The sequence below is a fragment of the Harpegnathos saltator genome, unplaced genomic scaffold (genome assembly GCF_003227715.2).
Source record: "Harpegnathos saltator strain DR-91 unplaced genomic scaffold, Hsal_v8.6 scaffold724, whole genome shotgun sequence".
Lineage (NCBI taxonomy): Eukaryota > Metazoa > Arthropoda > Insecta > Hymenoptera > Formicidae > Harpegnathos > Harpegnathos saltator.
Window position 1 is genome coordinate 1 of NW_020230565.1, and position 18,663 is coordinate 18,663.

Sequence of the window (18,663 nt, forward strand, 5' to 3'; positions counted from 1 at the left end):
ACGACAGGTTGAAAAAAAACGGCGCAAGAACGCGTCGCGACACGTCGCGCTCGCTTTTTGTCCTCGGCCGCGGCGTTGGTCGCCCCGGGGGTCGAGGGTACGGGCGATGGGAGGATTCCGGGTGTGCTGGACCGACGCGTCAACTCCCAGCTGATCAGCTCTGGCCTTCCTGGCGTCCTATTTGGTGAAATTATGAAAGAGATATCGTGAGATCGTTCCGGTGAACACACCGGAGCGACGGCAAACTCGCCGTCCGATCCTTATATCGTAAGACAGCAAACAGAAAATCGTTCTGGTGAACACACCGGAGCGACGGCGAACTCGCCGTCCGATCCTTATACGGAGACGGCACATATCGCAAAGACGGACAAAATAAGACCGTTCCGGTGAACACACCGGAGCGACGGCGAACTCGCCGTCCGATCCTTATATCGCGGAGACGGCACGAAATATCGCAAAGACGGCACAAAATAAGACCGTTCCGGTGAACACACCGGAGCGACGGCGAACTCGCCGTCCGATCCTTATATCGCGGAGACGGCACGAAATATCGCAAAGACGGCACAAATAAGATCGTTCCGGTGAACACACCGGAGCGACGGCGAACTCGCCGTCCGATCCTTATATCGCGGAGTACGGCACGAAATATCGCAAAGACGGCACAAAATAAGACCGTTCCGGTGAACACACCGGAGCGACGGCGAACTCGCCGTCCGATCCTTATATCGCGGAGACGGCACGAAATATCGCAAAGACGGTTCGAACGAAGATCGTTCCGGTGAACACACCGGAGCGACGGCGAACTCGCCGTCCGATCCTATATCGCGGAGACGGCACGAAATATCGCAAAGACGGTTCGAACGAAGATCGTTCCGGTGAACACACCGGAGCGACGGCAAACTCGCCGTCCGATCTTTATAGCGCAAAGAACAGGTATTATTAATCACCGTCGTAGACGGCCTGGTAACTCACTTACGAGTTTCGGCAGAAGCTTCTCGGTTGATCCTCTCTTGGAAGAACTAGTCGTGGAGACGGAACTCTGGAGACTCTCCTCTTGTCAAAATCTGCCGGGGTTATATACCCGAGATTTTGGGGCTTCGGTTTTCTTCGCCCTTAATCGGAGTTAATTCCTTTTTAATCGGAATTAATCGTGATTATGCGGCGTTTGCCGAATAACTTCGGCGGGGCCGCTCGCTCGGTTCGGCGGCCGATCGTGCCCGAGCGTCGTTGCCGGGTAGTCGGGCATCTTCGGCCGAGCGCGATGTGTCGGCGCGGTGTCAGCGCGGGTCGGGGGGTGTGCGCTCAGCTGACTGTCGCGTGCTACTAGGTGGCAGTCAGCGTAACGGCACAAAAATCTTTGTGTCGTTACACCACCCCCCCCCTTTTTCCTTGTTTTCCTTCCTTCTGGCATGGAGCTTTTAACCGGGGATACGGTTGGCGGTACGCAACTGCCCGTTGCGCGTGAACCGCAGGCTCCACCGTCCGGTCAGCGTCCGTAGACGGTATTTCCGGGAGACCCGAACGGAAAAATATGGCACGTGCCATATTTCGCCGGTTGGCAGCAAGATGGGCACTGGCGGCGGTAGTGCGGGGCCTTGTACCGGTGGCTGGATGGAGGGTTGCACCCTGGCTTGCGGTGGCGGGGTGTCGCGGAGGAGTCGCATGGTGCCTCTGAATGGCACGTTACTCCTGATCACCGGTCCCGGCTGGATGTTGCTCATTGGAGTTGGTGGCTCGTCCTCGCCCAGCAGTGGCATGTCGCGAGGTGGCGGCGCTGGGGCCGTCGAGGAACCCTCCTCTTGCTCGTCGAGCGTGATGACCGGAATAGTCCGCCTGGTGGTCGTGGTGGATACGACGACGGAAGGGGGGCCTCCGTGCGGGGCCTCGTTCTCGCGTCTTCGTGCCACGTCAACAAGCCCGGGTGGCGCTGGGCGAATCTGGGGCCCTTTCCTCGGCCGGCCGATTCGGCGTCCGAGCGTTGGTGGTGCGGGCTTTTGCCAACTCTCCCTTTTCCGGGTGGTCGGTTCCTTGACCTCCCTCTGGAGGCTAGGACCGGGCTTGGCGGTTATAGGTGCCAGCGGTGGTGGTTCGGTCGTTGAGACGCGGATGACCGTCGGCGGGGCCGCTGCGGGTGCCGGAAGTGCTGGCGGTGGTCCGTTCGGATCTTCGGGGCGATGCTCGGCAGAGGTCCCCCCTCGGTCTGGCGGGCTTCCCTTTTCCGCAGTCTCCGTGACCCGGCGCCATACGGCGGCGGCGTCGTCGTCGGTTTTGAGCAGAAGCTCGGCCAGCTCGTCGATATAGTTGTCTAGCTCCATATTAACGATTGACTGTCCCGCATGCCTGATCCTCTCCGCTTTTATAGTCGTTAGGCTCGAAATTACGGCTTGCTTCGGGGAGATCGGTCAATCTTCTGGTTGGTCGTTGTTCGTTATCGTTTGTTGGGAACGTGATCGTGTTGATTTCTCGGTCTTTGTTACTCGGTGCGGCGCGCATGTCGTGCACGTGTATGTTTTTATAAATTCGGCCTCGTTCGTCTTTCAAATCGACGATTACTGGAGAATGTATTTTCTTTACGGTGAACGGTCCGCTATATTTTGGCGCAAGTTTGGCATTGAATGCCTTCGTCTTGTCGGATTGAAGGTGTTCCTTTTTCCACACTGTTTCTCCGAGTTGTGGGCGCCATGCTCTCCTCCGTAAATTGTAATGAGATTCCTGTCGTTGAAATGCTTGTGCGAGATGCATTTTCACGAGCTCGTGGGTTTCAGTTAGTACCTTCGCCACGGTGGAGGGTGGCGGAACGGGAGGTTTGTCCCTTCGGTCTTCTTGGTGTGGTCGGGCCAGTTCGCGTCCGTGATTCAGGAACGCTGGGCTGAATCGGGTAGCGTCATGTTGGGCGGTATTAAATGCGAATCGGAGGGCGCCCAAGTGTTCGTCCCAGCGGCGATGCCTTTTATCGATATATTGGGCGATCATTGTTTTGATAGTGCGATTGGTACGCTCCACGGGATTGCACTGTGGTGTGTAGATAGGTGTGGTGCGGTGGCGGATGCCAAAATTTTTGCACATCTCCTGGAATTCCTTGGCACTAAACTGTGGGCCGTTGTCGGAGATAATGGTGTCCGGGCATCCGTGTCGATAAATAATGATGTCGATGATGTGGGTCACGATTACTGGGGCCGTTGCCACTCGAAGTGCTTTGACTTCCAGCCATTTGGTGAAGCGGTCCTGCATGGTAAGTAACCACGTGTGCCCTTGACGAGAACGTGGCAAGGGTCCCACCAAGTCGATGGCCACCTGCTCCCAGGGGTGCTTCACTGCTGTGGCGTGGAGTAGGCCGGGTGGTTTCTGTTGTCCGGCTTTGTGTGCTAAACAGGTGGGGCACTTTCGGACATACTGGGCGATATCGCGGGCCATGCCGGGCCAGTAGTAGTGTTCGCCGATGCGTATGATGGTTTTGGCGATGCCGAGATGTCCGGCCGCGGGATCGTCGTGCATTCGTTTGAGCGTTAATGTTCTTTCGGTTGTCGGTAGGCATCTCTTCCATTGTGCGGCGGTTGGCACTTCCCGGAAGTCGAGATTATGTAGAAAATGTCGGAACACGTGGCCGTCTCGCAGGTCGTAATCGGGATGTGCGTCTGGGTGTGCGGTGACCTGGGCCTTGAGGTTCTCGTACCAGGAACAGGTCGGATGGCTGGTGATAACGGCCACTTCAGGTTCTCGGGACAGGGCATCGGCTACCTGGTTACTGGATCCGCGTCGGTAGCGGATCTCGAAGTCGTATTGTTGGAGTTCGAACTTCCAACGTCCGAGCCGGCCGGTCGGTGATTCAATTTTCTGCAGCCACTTCAGCGACTGGTGGTCGGTGAGGACGGTGAATGTGTACCCTTCGAGGTATTCGCGCATCTTGCGGATGCCCCAGACCACGGCCAGGCACTCCAGTTCGGTGGCGCTATAATTCTTTTCGGCATTGTTCAGGGTTCGACTGGCGTAGGCGACGACTTTTTCTCCCTCTTCAGTCTCCTGGGTCAGTACGGCTCCCAGGCCGGACTGGCTGGCGTCGGTTTGGAGAGTGAATCGTTGCGCAAAATCTGGACAGGTCAGCACTGGTGCGGTAATGAGAGCGTCTTTTAGTCGTTGGAAGGCGTCGGCCTCCTCGTCGTGCCACCTCCATCGTTCTTTCTTCTTGGTCAGCCGCGTGAGTGGGGCTGCGAGCCGGGAGAAATTCGGTACGAAGCGGCGGTACCACGATGCTAGGCCTAGGAATTGTCGCACTTTCTTCACGTTGGTGGGTGTGGGCCATGCGGCAATAGCGCTGGTCTTCCCAGGGTCGGTGTGGATGCCTTCCTTGTTGATCAGATGACCGAGGTATTTTATCTGGGCGCAACAAAACTGGCATTTGTCGACGTTGAGTCGCAGCCGGGCCTCCCGAAGGCGACGAAACACTTCACGTAAATGAGTGAGATGCTCCTGGAAGGTGTTACTCAGCACGATGATGTCATCGAGGTACACCAACACGTTTGGTTCGAGGTCCGGGCCGAGGACAGTGTTGACCAATCGCTGGAAGGTGGCAGGGGCAGAGTGTAGTCCGAATGGCAATACCCGGAACTGCATGAGTCCGCGCCCGGGTACCGTAAAAGCTGTGATTCCCTTGCTGTTCGGAGTGAGCGGTACTTGCCAGTACCCGTTCTTTAAGTCTAAGGTGGATAGGTATTTGGCCCCTCGCAGTTTATCCAGGGTAGCTGTGATTTGTGGCAACGGGTATGCATCTCTTTCGGTGACTTCGTTGACTTTCCGAAAGTCAATGCAAAATCGATAACCGCCGTCCTTCTTCCTTACGAGTACCACAGGGGAGCTCCAGGCACTGCTGGACGGTTCAATCACCCCGTCCTCCTCCATCTGTTGCACTTCCTCGTCAATGATGCGTTGCATCGCCGGATTCCGGGGTCGGTATCGCTGCTTGATCGGCGCGATCCCCTGGCGTAACCGAATTTCGTGCTGGATAGCGGAGGTAGGTCCGGAGACGGTGTTGAGTTTTCCTAGTTCCGACCGCAGAAAAACTTGTAGTTGCTCGTCGTCTGTTGTGGCGATTGGTTGTCTGAACGCCTCGACTACTCCAACTGTACGGGTATGGTCGGTGGTAGGGAGGGGCGGGGGTTGTAGAGTTAGTCCGAGGCGGGACCACAAATCCATGCCGATAATAATTGGCGTGGTCAATTTCTCCATGACCGTAAAACGGTGATGGAACTGTTGCGTTCCTACCCAAAATATTAGATGGGTGGACCCGCAGGTGGCAACCCGGGTGCCGTTGGCTAAGGTTACCCATGAGCTGGGTCCGAGGGGTTGATCCTCGGGCCTCAAACTTTCGGCGCTTACCAGGGAGGTTTCTGCTCCAGAGTCAATTAGTGCCCTAAAAGGGCGATTTTGGTAGCGCACGGTTATACTGGGGCGCGGCGTGTATGTTATGCGTGGGACCGGGGAGTGTCCGCTCCGTCCTCGGTCACGCCCGCGTTTCCCGGTGGCGGATGGCACTGTTTTGTGAGCACCCCCTCTTTTCCGCATCGCGAGCAGAACTTAATGGCGGGTTGATCGCATTCCTGTCGCTGGTGTCCGGGCTGTTTGCACCGCCAGCAACATGCCTCGCGATCGTATGCCATAGTGGCTACGGTGGGTCCGCTTAACCGTGGGGGTTTCCCCTGGACGCGTTGCTGTCGGGTCAGTTCCTCGTACTTGCGGGCTAGCCGGCCGAGGTCCTTGATATCCCGTGCCTCATAGGCTCCGAGGAACATTTTATAGCCTGGGTCTAGATTATCGTATAGACGGCCCAGCGTATTATTTATTTCGTCGTCGTCGCCACTGCGTCGGATCAAGGTGAGTAGTGCATTTTCATACTCTCTATATGATTCGTGGGGCCGTTGTCGACGCTCGACGATTTGGCGTCGCATTTCCTCGCGGTATCGAGGCGGTAGATAATGCTCGCGGAAAGCAGCGCAGAAATCGTCCCAGTTGTGCCAGCCAGGACGGTGGTTCCGATACCAGAGTAGCGGTTCTCCCCGCAGCATCTCTGGAATTCCCCAAAACAGCTGTCTGGTGGTAAGCCCATAGCATACACGGAGCTCATCAATCCGTTCTAAAAAGTTAAGCGGGTCCTTCCCTGTAAACTTGCAATCCCACTTATGGATTTCATGGATTGCCTCTGCGTCGGTGGGGGCTTTGTCCGCCGGATCCCATCCTGGTATTTGTTCGTCCTCCGTGCTGGCGGCACTGGGTATATGAAGGGGGCTAAGCACCCGTCGGTCGGTAGGTCGGGTGAGGAATAATCCGGGGTTCTCGGTCACGAAACGGCGGAGGCGTCGTCGGAGGTCATCGATAGTGCCGCTCGTGTCCAGTCCATACTGACCGAGTCGGTGACCAATTTCCGCCTTATTAAGCTCTTGTATCCAGGCTCTTGGGGCGGTACTCATCTTGAGTTTCGTTGGTTCCCTTGTCTCCACTTATCGTGCAACACACACCTTCCCTTTAACTGCCGGATCCTGGCAGGATCGCCATGTAACGGTCGCGCCTCCAGGCTCGGTTGTTTCGGGTAGATCCGGCCCTGTGGCTTGGATCGCGGTTTGCGAGCCGACCACAGGAAAGATTTTCAGGTGAAGGTGTGTGTGGTGTGTGTATGTGTCAATAAAGGAAGACAAAATAAGTATAACACAATAAGTCTTTATTTGGTCGCACGCTACGACCGCGTGTTGCGGCGCGACGTCCCAATGTTTGGGTGTTAGAGGATTGCGTGAATCGTTTCCGCGGACACTACGAGCCCCGCGGGGTCACCGTGGTTGGTGAGCGATTTGCTTGGAGCTTACTTTCGGTAATTAGTTCAGCCGGCGCGTGACCCGCAATGAGGGTCGAGCCGCTGATTAGTGACCGCGCGATGTGTATTCCGGTGTGGTTTAAAGCGCTAGTTTGCGTGATTCGGCACGCGACTTGACGACAGGTTGAAAAAAAACGGCGCAAGAACGCGTCGCGACACGTCGCGCTCGCTTTTGTCCTCGGCCGCGGCGTTGGTCGCCCCGGGGGTCGAGGGGTACGGGCGATGGGAGGATTCCGGGTGTGCTGGACCGACGCGTCAACTCCCAGCTGATCAGCTCTGGCCTTCCTGGCGTCCTATTTGGTGAAATTATGAAAGAGATATCGTGAGATCGTTCCGGTGAACACACCGGAGCGACGGCAAACTCGCCGTCCGATCCTTATATCGTAAAGACAGCACAACAGAAAATCGTTCTGGTGAACACACCGGAGCGACGGCGAACTCGCCGTCCGATCCTTATACCGCGGAGACGGCACGAAATATCGCAAAGACGGTACAAAATAAGACCGTTCCGGTGAACACACCGGAGCGACGGCGAACTCGCCGTCCGATCCTTATATCGCGGAGACGGCACGAAATATCGCAAAGACGGCACAAAATAAGACCGTTCCGGTGAACACACCGGAGCGACGGCGAACTCGCCGTCCGATCCTTATATCGCGGAGACGGCACGAAATATCGCAAAGACGGTTCGAACGAAGATCGTTCCGGTGAACACACCGGAGCGACGGCAAACTCGCCGTCCGATCCTTATATCGCGGAGACGGCACGAAATATCGCAAAGACGGCACAAAATAAGACCGTTCCGGTGAACACACCGGAGCGACGGCGAACTCGCCGTCCGATCCTTATACCGCGGAGACGGCACGAAATATCGCAAAGACGGTTCGAACGAAGATCGTTCCGGTGAACACACCGGAGCGACGGCGAACTCGCCGTCCGATCCTTATATCGCGGAGACGGCACGAAATATCGCAAAGACGGTTCGAACGAAGATCGTTCCGGTGAACACACCGGAGCGACGGCAAACTCGCCGTCCGATCTTTATAGCGCAAAGAACAGGTATTATTAATCACCGTCGTAGACGGCCTGGTAACTCACTTACGAGTTTCGGCAGAAGCTTCTCGGTTGATCCTCTCTTGGAAAGAACTAGTCGTGGAGACGGAACTCTGGAGACTCTCCTCTTGTCAAAATCTGCCGGGGTTATATACCCGAGATTTTGGGGCTTCGGTTTTCTTCGCCCTTAATCGGAGTTAATTCCTTTTTAATCGGAATTAATCGTGATTATGCGGCGTTTGCCGAATAACTTCGGCGGGGCCGCTCGCTCGGTTCGGCGGCCGATCGTGCCCGAGCGTCGTTGCCGGGTAGTCGGGCATCTTCGGCCGAGCGCGATGTGTCGGCGCGGTGTCAGCGCGGGTCGGGGGGTGTGCGCTCAGCTGACTGTCGCGTGCTACTAGGTGGCAGTCAGCGTAACGGCACAAAAATCTTTGTGTCGTTACAGTTCCACCGTAGACGCGATTCGGCGTCTGCGGTCCCTCTCGGAGGCCATAGTGCAGGAGGGCGGGGTGGCGGTGGCGGTGTCCTTGGACATCGCCAACGCATTTAACACCCTGCCCTGGGGTAGGGTGGTGGAGGCCATGGAGGGCCACTTCCAATTCCCACCCTACCTCGTGGCCGTCGTCAGGGATTACTTCCGGGGTCGGCGTCTAGCCTGGAGAGACGCCGACGGCAAGGTATGCGAGAGGGGCATGAGTTGCGGGGTTCCACAGGGGTCCGTTTTGGGCCCCCTCCTGTGGAACCTCGGTTACGACTCTGTCCTCCAAACTGCCCTCCCCCCCGGCTGTAGCATCATCTGCTACGCAGATGATACGCTCATCTTAGCCGGAGGGAGAGACTGGGGGGAGGCCGCAAGAACGGCCAACTTCGCGGTGACATGCGTCGTGCGCTCTATTCGCAGACTGGGCCTGGTGGTGGCGGAAAGGAAAACGGAGGCGATCTTCCTCCATGGCAGGAGGATGAAGCCACCCCAGGCCCAGATAAGAGTAGGAAGGGTCAGGGTCCCAATAGAGGCCCAGATGAGATATCTGGGCCTCACCCTGGACGGCACCTGGTGCTTCAAGCAACACTTCAATCGCCTGGTCCCCCGGTTGAGGGCTGTCTCGAGTAGAGTCAGCAGACTCATGCCGAGAACCGGGGGACCGGATGGGAAGGCGCGTCGCCTCCACGCTGGGGTACTAAACTCGGTGGCCCTTTACGGGGCACCGATATGGGCGGAAGCCCTGGCCGTCAGTCGCCCTATACAAGCAACCCTGCGCAGGGTGCAGAGAGCGCTGGCGGTCAGGGTGGCCCGCTGTTACAGAACAGTATCCCACGTGGCGGCGACGGTCCTGGCGAGCATGCCCCCCCTGGAGCTCATGGCCCTTTCGTACATGAGAATGTACGATAGGAAGCGTGAGCTCCTGCGTATGGGGGGGGCGGAAGAACCGCTCGCCAGGACAATCAGAAGGATGAAGCACCAGACTCGACAGGTCCTCCTTCAGAGATGGCAGCGATCCTGGCTAATGCCAGGTACGGAAGGAGGACCGTCGAGGCCGTCCGGCCCTTCCTGCCAGAGTGGGTAGGAAGGGCCCACGGGACCTTGACCTTTAGGATGGCACAGGTGCTCACCGGGCATGGATGCTTCGTTGAGTACCTGTGCCGTATAGGCAAAGAGCGCACGGCGTCATGTCGCCACTGCGGACACGACCATGACTCCGCGCAACACACACTCCAGGACTGCCCCGCCTGGAGTGCCGAGCGCGGAGTCATGGTCAGGGCCTTGGGCCAGGACCTCTCACTCCCGGGGATAGTCGGGGCGATCCTCGGGAGTGAGAAGAGATGGGATGCGTTCTCCTCCTTCTGCGACTCGGTAATGACGCAGAAGGAGGAGGCTGAAGAAGCGCGGAGAGAGGCAGAGGGTAGGGGAAGGAAACGGCGGCGGCGCGAGAGACACCGCCAGTGGAGGGCGGGGAGAAGCAGGAGTAGGGAGGGGGACGTTGATTCCTCGGAGGAGGATGAGCTCAGGAGGATGGTGGGCCAACCACCACCTCCTCCACCTCCTCCCCCCCTCCCCCTCCTGCTCCCCCACAGGCACAAGCAGCGAGACGGGGAACCCGCAGGGGGCACGGTGCCCCCCGTGGAAACCGGAGAGGAGTCGGAGACGGAAGGGTGGCGGTGGTGGTTTTGCGCCGCCTCACCCCCCTAATGGTGGCGGCAGCCATGCTGACCGCCCCCCCAGCAGCAGGGGTGATTGCGGCGCCACCACCGCCGCCACCCCCCGCTGTCCCACCAAGGGCAGCGACGACGGGAGAAGGTAGCGGGTGGAGGGCCCGGCTCAGGCCTAGGCCCTACACCCGCAGACCGCCGACCCCATCGAAAAAAGGGGTTGGATGAAAGTAAGGGGGGGAGAGGGCATCGATGATAAGGAATCATCGAAACAAATGCCCCTCCCCCCCTTAATCGCAAGTCCGACAGACCAGTCGGACATGCGGGAGGGGGGTCGCTAGGACCCCCCGCCCCATTCCTCCGCGGAGGTGGGGAGAGCCCGGCGGCTAGGGGAGTAGATCTCCCCGCAACCGCCGGGCGGGAGGGTGGGGCACCGGGCGGGGACTCCCGGTGCCCCAACCAGCCCTCCCAAGGTAGGGTGGCTGGCTGATACGGTGGGTCAGTCAGCCACACAACGTGTTTTGGCGGCGCCTCGTCTGGTCGGGAACGGTGGTGAAGCGGGCCTCGGCCGGCTTCCCCCCTCCCGACCGAAGAGACGAGGCGTGAGGGGTGGGAAAGGGGAACGGCGGTCGAAGCGGGCCCTCGGGCCGGCTTCCCCCTTCCCCTGGGGGAGCGGCGGTCGAAGCGGACCCTCGGGTCGGCTTCCCCCCTCCCCCCCCCGCCCCTCAGGGACAGAAGGTGCAACATCTGGACTCGGGGCCCCGATCAGCAGTTACACGGCACCGGGGCCCCGAACCAAGTCCCTTCGCAGCGCCACCCGGGGAGGTTTTAGCCGGTAGGAGTCCGGCATAACCCTGGCCCTTCCCCGAGGGTCAGGGTATCCATGATGGATTTCCTCCTCGTCAAAAAAAAAAAAAAAAAAAAAAAAGGTTAGGTTCCTCCCCGTGGGTGCCACCTTGACGTGGTGGGGAGGCTTGAAGGTCCCGATGATGTACAGAGCTGTGCCGGCGGGGGTTTCGGCCCCTGGCAGGTTCTACCAAGCCGGAGTGGTCTGTACGGAGGGACTGGACCAAGAGCACCCGACCGGGCTGAGTGACCAGCCTGGTCCATGACCAGCACGGTCACAGAGCGGGTGGGAGGAGATCATCATCCCTGAAGGCATTGCACGCCGGTGCTCCGGCAGCCGACAGGGATGACCTCCTCCACACTCGCTCCAGGAAGGGGACCTCTCTCTCCGAGGCATTGCACGCCGGTGTTAGCCGGCAGCCGAAGAGAGAGAACCCTTTCCTCCCGCCTCGGTTGGACCGTTACGGTTAGACCGGGGCGGAGGGACGTACCCGCATCCAGGGCTCCACCCCATGGGGATCCTCCTCCCCCGTGGTGCCTGAGATGCGGAGGGGTACTCCGGGCCGCTCGGACGTTTCCGAGGTCGGGGTCGGGGTACGCTGCCGCGTCCTGAGAGATCCCACCCTCCTAGGCATTGCACGCCGGTGCTCCGGCAGCCGAAGAGGGGAGGATCTCTCTCCCTCGCTCGTCCCAGCCACGGCTGGGCGAACGAAGGATCCCACACCCGGGTCTGCACACCGTGCGGGACTATTCCCACGGTACCTGGGGGGTGGAGGGGATGTCCCGGGCCGCTCGGACTTATTCCGAGGTCTGGGTCGGGGCACCCTAGGGTGACGAGGGGAGAGGACCCCACCTTCGTTCGAAGGTGGACTCCCCGACTTCCCTCACCCGTTCGGCCTCGGTCGGACGGACAGAGGAACCCACACCCGGGTCTGCACACCGTGGGGCTTGCCCCACGGTACCCGGGGGGTGGAGGGGTGTCTCGGGCCGCTCGGACGTATTCCGAGGTCTGGGTCGAGACACCCTCATGCGCCATCAGAGGACTCATTCCCGGAGGCATTGCACGCCGGTGCTCCGGCAGCCGAAGGGAACGATCCTCTCCCTCATCCGTCCTGGCCACGGCCAGGCGGAGAGAGGTACCCACACCCGGGTCTGCACACCGCGAGGGTTTGGAACCCCTCGCGGTACCCGGGGGGTGGAGGGGTGCTCCGGGCCGCTCGGACGTATTCCGAGGCGGGGTCGGAGCCCCTGTGTGCTGTGCCCGAGGGAATGCGATCGCATCACCCTAAAGCGGACCCTCGGGCGGCGCGAGCACGCTGGCTGCCATGGGGGAGACGTTCCCGGTGGGGTGCGACACCGGTGAACTATCTCCTTCCATGGGGCCCCCCGCGTGGCGGCGCTCTGCACGGTGCCCACATTGTCGGAGGTGTGGGACCCCCGAAAGCGGTCTGGCCACCAGAGATGGTGGTCAGGGCGCGTGTAGGGGGCGGGAGGCCTGTGCCGACGATGTCATATTCCGTCGGCCCGTGCCATATGGTGCTCCTCCGGGGGAACTCGGAGGCTCCCCCTTGCCGGGGGGATGCGGGCATGCCCGGGCACCGGAGCCGTGCAGAGTGGTGGGTTACAAACGAAAATGACTGATTCCTCTTTTAATTCTTCTTCCTCGGACCTGGACAATATTAAGACGACCCTGGCAACGCAAAAGGACACGAACAAATTGGAGCGAGCATGCAGCTCCAAAAGGAAGGACGGGGATATCCCGGAGAGCCAACCTGGCGCAAGCCGGTTGCCGAAGAGAGAGGGACTCCGGAGTGCCAACAAGGGCAAGCAACGGAAACCCCGAGACAGGTCCAGCTCGTACTCGGACGAGGGTGAACCAACGCCTTCGCCCGATGTTACATCCTCGGACGAAGAAGACCACCCCGAAGGGAAGTGGGACATCCCCACTAAGTCAAACGGGGAAACGGACGACGAAAAGTTTGCCGAGAAGGCAACTCGTCCGAAGGGAAGACCCCGTACAACAGGGGAGTACGAGAAGAAGAAGATATTCCTGGCCAAAAAGGAGAGTTTACTGAAAACCCAGAAGGAGGAGAGCCTGATAAAGGGACTCGAAAATCCCACGCAGGCCTTTCAAGACTGCTCGACGAACAGGAAATACAGAGCAGAGCTCCATAGAATGACGGAGGATATGGAGAATGCTCCCTTCAGGGACGTAGCTGCCTCAATCCTGGAAGCGGCTACCAAAATCCTGGGATTTTCAGTTAGGTCGAGAAACCTAAAAGGGACATACGTGAAAATGCTACGAGATGCGTCGGCGGCCATTACAGCTGGGACGTCGACACTCGAAAAGAGAATGGCCATGGGACCAGGCGGGGAGGAGATGGATCTCCTGGACGAGCTCAGGGAGGAAAATCGTCAGCTCAAGGCATCACAGGAGCAGATGAAAAAGGAGATGGAGGAGATGAGGGAAACGCTCCAGAACATAAGAAAACACCACCAGCGAGGGCGGTGTCCCCCTCGCACCTGGAGCGCGGACAGGAAACACGTCCTGGTATAAAGAAGGCACCAACATCAATGGCGGTGGCCTCCTCGCCCAAGAAACGCGAACAAAACGTATTCCGTGGTGTAAAAAGGGTGCTGTCACCCGAGACGGCAACCCTCTCGCCCACGGAATACGTGAGTGAAGAGGAGAGGAGAAAAGGAACAAAGGAGAGGAGAATATTGCCTCCTTCCATAGATATGGAGGAAGAAGAGGATATGGTGGTTGGGGCAATCGAGGTTCAACGAGGGCTGATAAGAACAAACGTTCACCCCAAAAAGGAAGGGAAACCTAGGATCAGGGAAGACGTGAAACTAAACACAAGAGTGAGAGTGGATAGAGGAAGCCCACCAAGGAGAACCGAAAAGGAGAAAATTACTTCCATAGTCGAGGAGGCTATGAAACTATGGGAGGACAAAAACAAAAACAAGGCAGACCAGGGTCGCAACATAGAAACTGCCCATAAGAAAGAGAAAAAGAAAGGGGGAGTGCCAAACGGCCAGAAAAAACAGGGGCCACGACAACAGCCCAAGGCTCCACCACCACCCCCAAGGGAGGAATACCCACCCCTGCCGCAGAGGCCCCCAAGGTTCAATTCTGAACCCAAGGAATCTTGGGCGAAGGTGGTGGGTAGAAAGAAAGAAGGAGAGAAAGAAAGGAAAAGGAATGAAGGGAAGGGCTCTCCGCAAATAGTGGTAAAGGAGAAAAGCGCGAACAAAAAGAGCAAAAGGAGAGTCCCTAACACCGCGGCGATCTCGATCACTGCGGAAAAGGGAAAGTACAAGGAACTCTTAACGGAGGCGAAAAAGAAAATTAACATAGACGAACTAGGGATCTCCAAGATCAGGACGAGACAAGGTGTCACGGGAGCCCTGATCTTGGAGATCCCAGGTGAGGACCGCAACACACATGCGGACAACCTCGCCAAAAAACTAAGCGAGGTACTCGCAGAAAAGGCAAAAGTGACCCGCCCACAAAAAATGGGAGAAATAAGGATCAGGGGCCTAGAGGTGTCCACCTCAGAGGAGGAGGCTGCGCAGCGGGTGGCCCAAGCCGGTGGCTGCAGAGTGGCGGAGGTCCAGACGGGAGTCATAAGGACCACACCATCGGGCTATAGGTCGTTATGGATGAGGTGCCCGCTCGCAGCAGCCAAAAAAGTGGCGGAGAAGGGAACTCTATCTCTGGGGTGGACGCAGGTCAAGGTAGAGCTCCTGGAATCTAGGCCCCTGCAATGCTACAGGTGCCTTGAGAGAGGGCACGTGCAGCAAAATTGCAGCAACAAGGTGGACAGAAGAAACATCTGTTACAGGTGTGGAGAGACGGACCACCTAGCCCGCAGCTGCACAAAAGCAGCGAGGTGTGCTGTGTGTGCTGCGGCGGGAAAACAGGCGGGTCACCGAATGGGGGGGCCGGCGTGTCGCCCCCCCAACAAGAGGAGGAACCAAAAGAGGGATGAGGGGCAGGAAGCGGAGGCAGCCGCACCAATGCCACCAGCCCCCCCTTCTCCCTCTAAGGAGAGAACAGATGAAAGAGGGGACAAAGAGCAAGAGCCCTCCCCATCCATAGAATCCATGGGACCAGCTACCCCGATAAATGGACCACAAGAGAAAGGGGAGGATATGGATATCGAAAGGAGGGGAGAGAAGAGGCAGCGACCCGCAAGGAGAAGCGGGAGTGAGGAAGAGGAGGGGCCCGTGGAGAAATTGCTTATACACCTATAATGGATACACGGCTCCTCCAAGCAAATCTGCACCGCGCTCGGCAGGCACTACCGCTCTTCGAGCATACCATGACCGAGCGCGGTGCGGGATTGGGAATTGCGGCGGAGCCCTACAGAGTCCCCAAAAACCATCCGAGATGGTTCGGGGACAATCTGGGCTCCGTCGCAATCATTTGGAAAGCGGGCGGAAACTCTCCCCCCGCTACCTATGTGGGTAGCGGAGAGGGATTCGTCGTGGCCAGGTGGGGTGCCCTGATAGTGGTCGGGGTATACCTCCCCCCAACAAAGAGCCTGGACTTTCCTAGCTTTAAGTCCAGGCTCCGAGACATGGGGAGGGCCGTTAGACGGCACCTCCCCGAACCTGTCATCATCGCCGGGGACTTCAATGCGAAGTCGGAGACGTGGGGATCCCGGGATGGTGACAGGAGGGGGGAGGAGGTGGAAGACTGGGCCGCGGGCCTTGATCTGCACCTGCTGAACGAGGGACGCGAATCGACGTTCGTAGGGTCGCGGGGAGAATCGATCATCGATCTCACATGGGCTTCCCCCGCGGCCCTGAAGCGGGTGCGGAGTTGGAGGGTGGCGGACGAGCTCGAAGCTCTTTCAGATCATCTCTTAATAGAGATGGAGCTGTCCGTCACCCCCGAGGGCCTGCGGTCCAAGCAACCCCGAATGCAACCCCGACCGGGGAGATGGTCCCTTAACAAACTGGACAGGGAAGCACTGGACATCTCCCTAGAGGCTGCCACCTGGCCACGGCAGGAAGAGGGGCGGGACCTCGACTCTGAGGTTATGGCAATTATGGAAGTCGTCGCGCATGCGTGCGACGAAGCCATGCCCAGAGTCAGGTCCTGCCCCAAAAGGTCCGCCTGGTGGTGGACCGACGCCATAGCCGATCTCCGGCACAAGTCGGTCCACCTCAGGCGGGCCTTTAGGAGGGTCCGTAATGACCCTCACTCGGACCCCGAGGCTGTTCTGGCTGCCCGGAGGGAGTTTTGCCTAGCGGCAGCATCCCTCAGAGATGCGATTGGGGCAGCCAGAGGAAAAGGGTGGGACACCCTCCTCCTCTCGCTGGACGCGGATCCGTGGGGGCGTCCATACAAAATGGTGATGAACAAGCTGAAACCATGGACGCCCCCGCTAACGGAGACGCTCGACCCCCGGTTCTTGGAGCGGGTCATGGGGACCCTCTTCCCGGTCAGGGAAGGGGACCCCATGGGCCCGTACGTTGCACCCACCCCTGAACAACAAGGGGTGGTACCGGGGGTCACCGAGGAGGAGGTGGCCGGGGCCATCAAAAGGGTCAAAAGCCGGAAGGCGCCAGGACCCGATGGAATCCCCGGCCGCGTCCTTACCCTGGCCTCGGGGTACCTAGGCGGAAGGCTCGCGAGGATCTTCTCGCGAGCCCTGAGGGAACGAAGGTTCCCCCCAGTCTGGGGGAGGGCCAATGTGGTCCTCCTCCGTAAAGAGGGCAAACCGGAGGACACCCCCTCCGCATACCGGCCCATATGTCTCCTGGACGAGGCGGGCAAGCTCTTGAGCGCGTCATAGCTGCCCGCCTCGTGGAGCATATGTCCCGGATAGGTCCGAACCTTGACGACGGCCAATACGGCTTCCGGGAGGGACGTTCCACCGTAGACGCGATTCGGCGTCTGCGGTCCCTCTCGGAGGCCATAGTGCAGGAGGGCGGGGTGGCGGTGGCGGTGTCTTGGACATCGCCAACGCATTTAACACCCTGCCCTGGGGTAGGGTGGTGGAGGCCATGGAAGGCCACTTCCAATTCCCACCCTACCTCGTGGCCGTCGTCAGGGATTACTTCCGGGGTCGGCGTCTAGCCTGGAGAGACGCCGACGGCAAGGTATGCGAGAGGGGCATGAGTTGCGGGGTTCCACAGGGGTCCGTTTTGGGCCCCCTCCTGTGGAACCTCGGCTACGACTCTGTCCTCCAAACTGCCCTCCCCCCCGGCTGTAGCATCATCTGCTACGCAGATGATACGCTCATCTTAGCCGGGGGGAGAGACTGGGGGGAGGCCGCAAGAACGGCCAACTTCGCGGTGACATGCGTCGTGCGCTCTATTCGCAGACTGGGCCTGGTGGTGGCGGAAAGGAAACGGAGGCGATCTTCCTCCATGGCAGGAGGATGAAGCCACCCCAGGCCCAGATAAGAGTAGGAAGGGTCAGGGTCCCAATAGAGGCCCAGATGAGATATCTGGGCCTCACCCTGGACGGCACCTGGTGCTTCAAGCAACACTTCAATCGCCTGGTCCCCCGGTTGAGGGCTGTCTCGAGCAGAGTCAGCAGACTCATGCCGAGAACCGGGGGACCGGATGGGAAGGCGCGTCGCCTCCACGCTGGGGTACTAAACTCGGTGGCCCTTTACGGGGCACCGATATGGGCGGAAGCCCTGGCCGTCAGTCGCCCTATACAAGCAACCCTGCGCAGGGTGCAGAGGGCGCTGGCGGTCAGGGTGGCCCGCTGTTACAGAACAGTATCCCACGTGGCGGCGACGGTCCTGGCGAGCATGCCCCCCCTGGAGCTCATGGCCCTTTCGTACATGAGAATGTACGATAGGAAGCGAGAGCTCCTGCGTATGGGGGGGGGGCGGAAGAACCGCTCGCCGGGACAATCAGAAGGATGAAGCACCAGACTCGACAGGTCCTCCTTCAGAGATGGCAGCGATTCCTGGCTAATGCCAGGTACGGAAGGAGGACCGTCGAGGCCGTCCGGCCCTTCCTGCCAGAGTGGGTAGGAAGGGCCCACGGGACCTTGACCTTTAGGATGGCACAGGTGCTCACCGGGCATGGATGCTTCGGTGAGTACCTGTGCCGGATAGGCAAAGAGCGCACGGCGTCATGTCACCACTGCGGACACGACCATGACTCCGCGCAACACACACTCCAGGACTGCCCCGCCTGGAGTGCCGAGCGCGGAGTCATGGTCAGGGCCTTGGGCCAGGACCTCTCACTCCCGGGGATAGTCGGGGCGATCCTCGGGAGTGAGAAGAGATGGGATGCGTTCTCCTCCTTCTGCGACTCGGTAATGACGCAGAAGGAGGAGGCTGAAGAAGCGCGGAGAGAGGCAGAGGGTAGGGGAAGGAAGCGGCGGCGGCGGAGAGACCCCCCGCCAGTGGAGGGCGGGGAGAAGCAGGAGTAGGGAGGGGGATGTTGATTCCTCGGAGGAGGATGAGCTCAGGAGGATGGTGGGCCAACCACCACCTCCTCCACCTCCTCCCCCCCTCCCCCTCCTGCTCCCCCCAGGCACCAGCAGCGAGACGGGGTACCCGCAGGGGGCACGGTGCCCCCCGTGGAAACCGGAGAGGAGTCGGAGACGGAAGGGTGGCGGTGGTGGTTTTGCGCCGCCTCACCCCTCTAATGGTGGCGGCAGCCATGCTGACCGCCCCCCCAGCAGCAGGGGTGACTGCGGCGCCACCACCGCCGCCACCCCCCGCTGTCCCACCAAGGGCAGCGACGACGGGAGAAGGTAGCGGGTGGAGGGCCCG

At 59.5% G+C, this 18,663-nt stretch overlaps 4 protein-coding genes across 4 annotated transcripts; 3 read left to right on the forward strand and 1 right to left on the reverse strand.

Annotated features, from left to right (window-relative positions):
* Positions 1-1,418: 1,418 nt before the first annotated feature.
* LOC112590144 (WAS/WASL-interacting protein family member 2-like) lies at positions 1,419-2,315 on the reverse strand. Its single transcript, XM_025305925.1, has one exon. It carries the CDS (start codon positions 2,313-2,315, stop codon positions 1,419-1,421), a length of 897 nt encoding a protein of 298 aa, XP_025161710.1.
* A 6,556-nt stretch (positions 2,316-8,871) lies between these two features.
* Positions 8,872-9,477, forward strand: LOC112590145 (uncharacterized). The gene has a single exon (XM_025305926.1). It carries the CDS (start codon positions 8,872-8,874, stop codon positions 9,475-9,477), a length of 606 nt encoding a protein of 201 aa, XP_025161711.1.
* A 4,003-nt stretch (positions 9,478-13,480) lies between these two features.
* LOC105182904 (triadin) lies at positions 13,481-14,901 on the forward strand. Its single transcript, XM_025305927.1, has 2 exons — positions 13,481-14,647; positions 14,755-14,901. Exons 1-2 carry the CDS (start codon positions 13,481-13,483, stop codon positions 14,899-14,901), a joined length of 1,314 nt encoding a protein of 437 aa, XP_025161712.1.
* Positions 14,902-16,736: 1,835 nt separating this feature from the next.
* On the forward strand, positions 16,737-17,802 carry LOC112590146 (uncharacterized). The gene is made up of 2 exons (XM_025305928.1): positions 16,737-16,910; positions 17,248-17,802. Exons 1-2 carry the CDS (start codon positions 16,737-16,739, stop codon positions 17,800-17,802), a joined length of 729 nt encoding a protein of 242 aa, XP_025161713.1.
* Positions 17,803-18,663: the final 861 nt, after the last annotated feature.

What these genes read in the sequence shown, in the direction of transcription:
- LOC112590144 (XM_025305925.1), bottom strand. Translation starts at nt 2,315, where the DNA reads ATGGAGCTAGACAACTATATCGACGAGCTGGCCGAGCTTCTGCTCAAA.
- LOC112590145 (XM_025305926.1), top strand. Translation starts at nt 8,872, where the DNA reads ATGAAGCCACCCCAGGCCCAGATAAGAGTAGGAAGGGTCAGGGTCCCA.
- LOC105182904 (XM_025305927.1), top strand. Translation starts at nt 13,481, where the DNA reads ATGGCGGTGGCCTCCTCGCCCAAGAAACGCGAACAAAACGTATTCCGT. An exon ending in TGGGGTGGACGCAGGTCAAG is followed by an intron (nt 14,648 to 14,754) that starts GTAGAGCTCCTG and finishes CATCTGTTACAG; the next exon opens with GTGTGGAGAGACGGACCACC.
- LOC112590146 (XM_025305928.1), top strand. Translation starts at nt 16,737, where the DNA reads ATGTCCCGGATAGGTCCGAACCTTGACGACGGCCAATACGGCTTCCGG. An exon ending in ATTTAACACCCTGCCCTGGG is followed by an intron (nt 16,911 to 17,247) that starts GTAGGGTGGTGG and finishes CTCTATTCGCAG; the next exon opens with ACTGGGCCTGGTGGTGGCGG.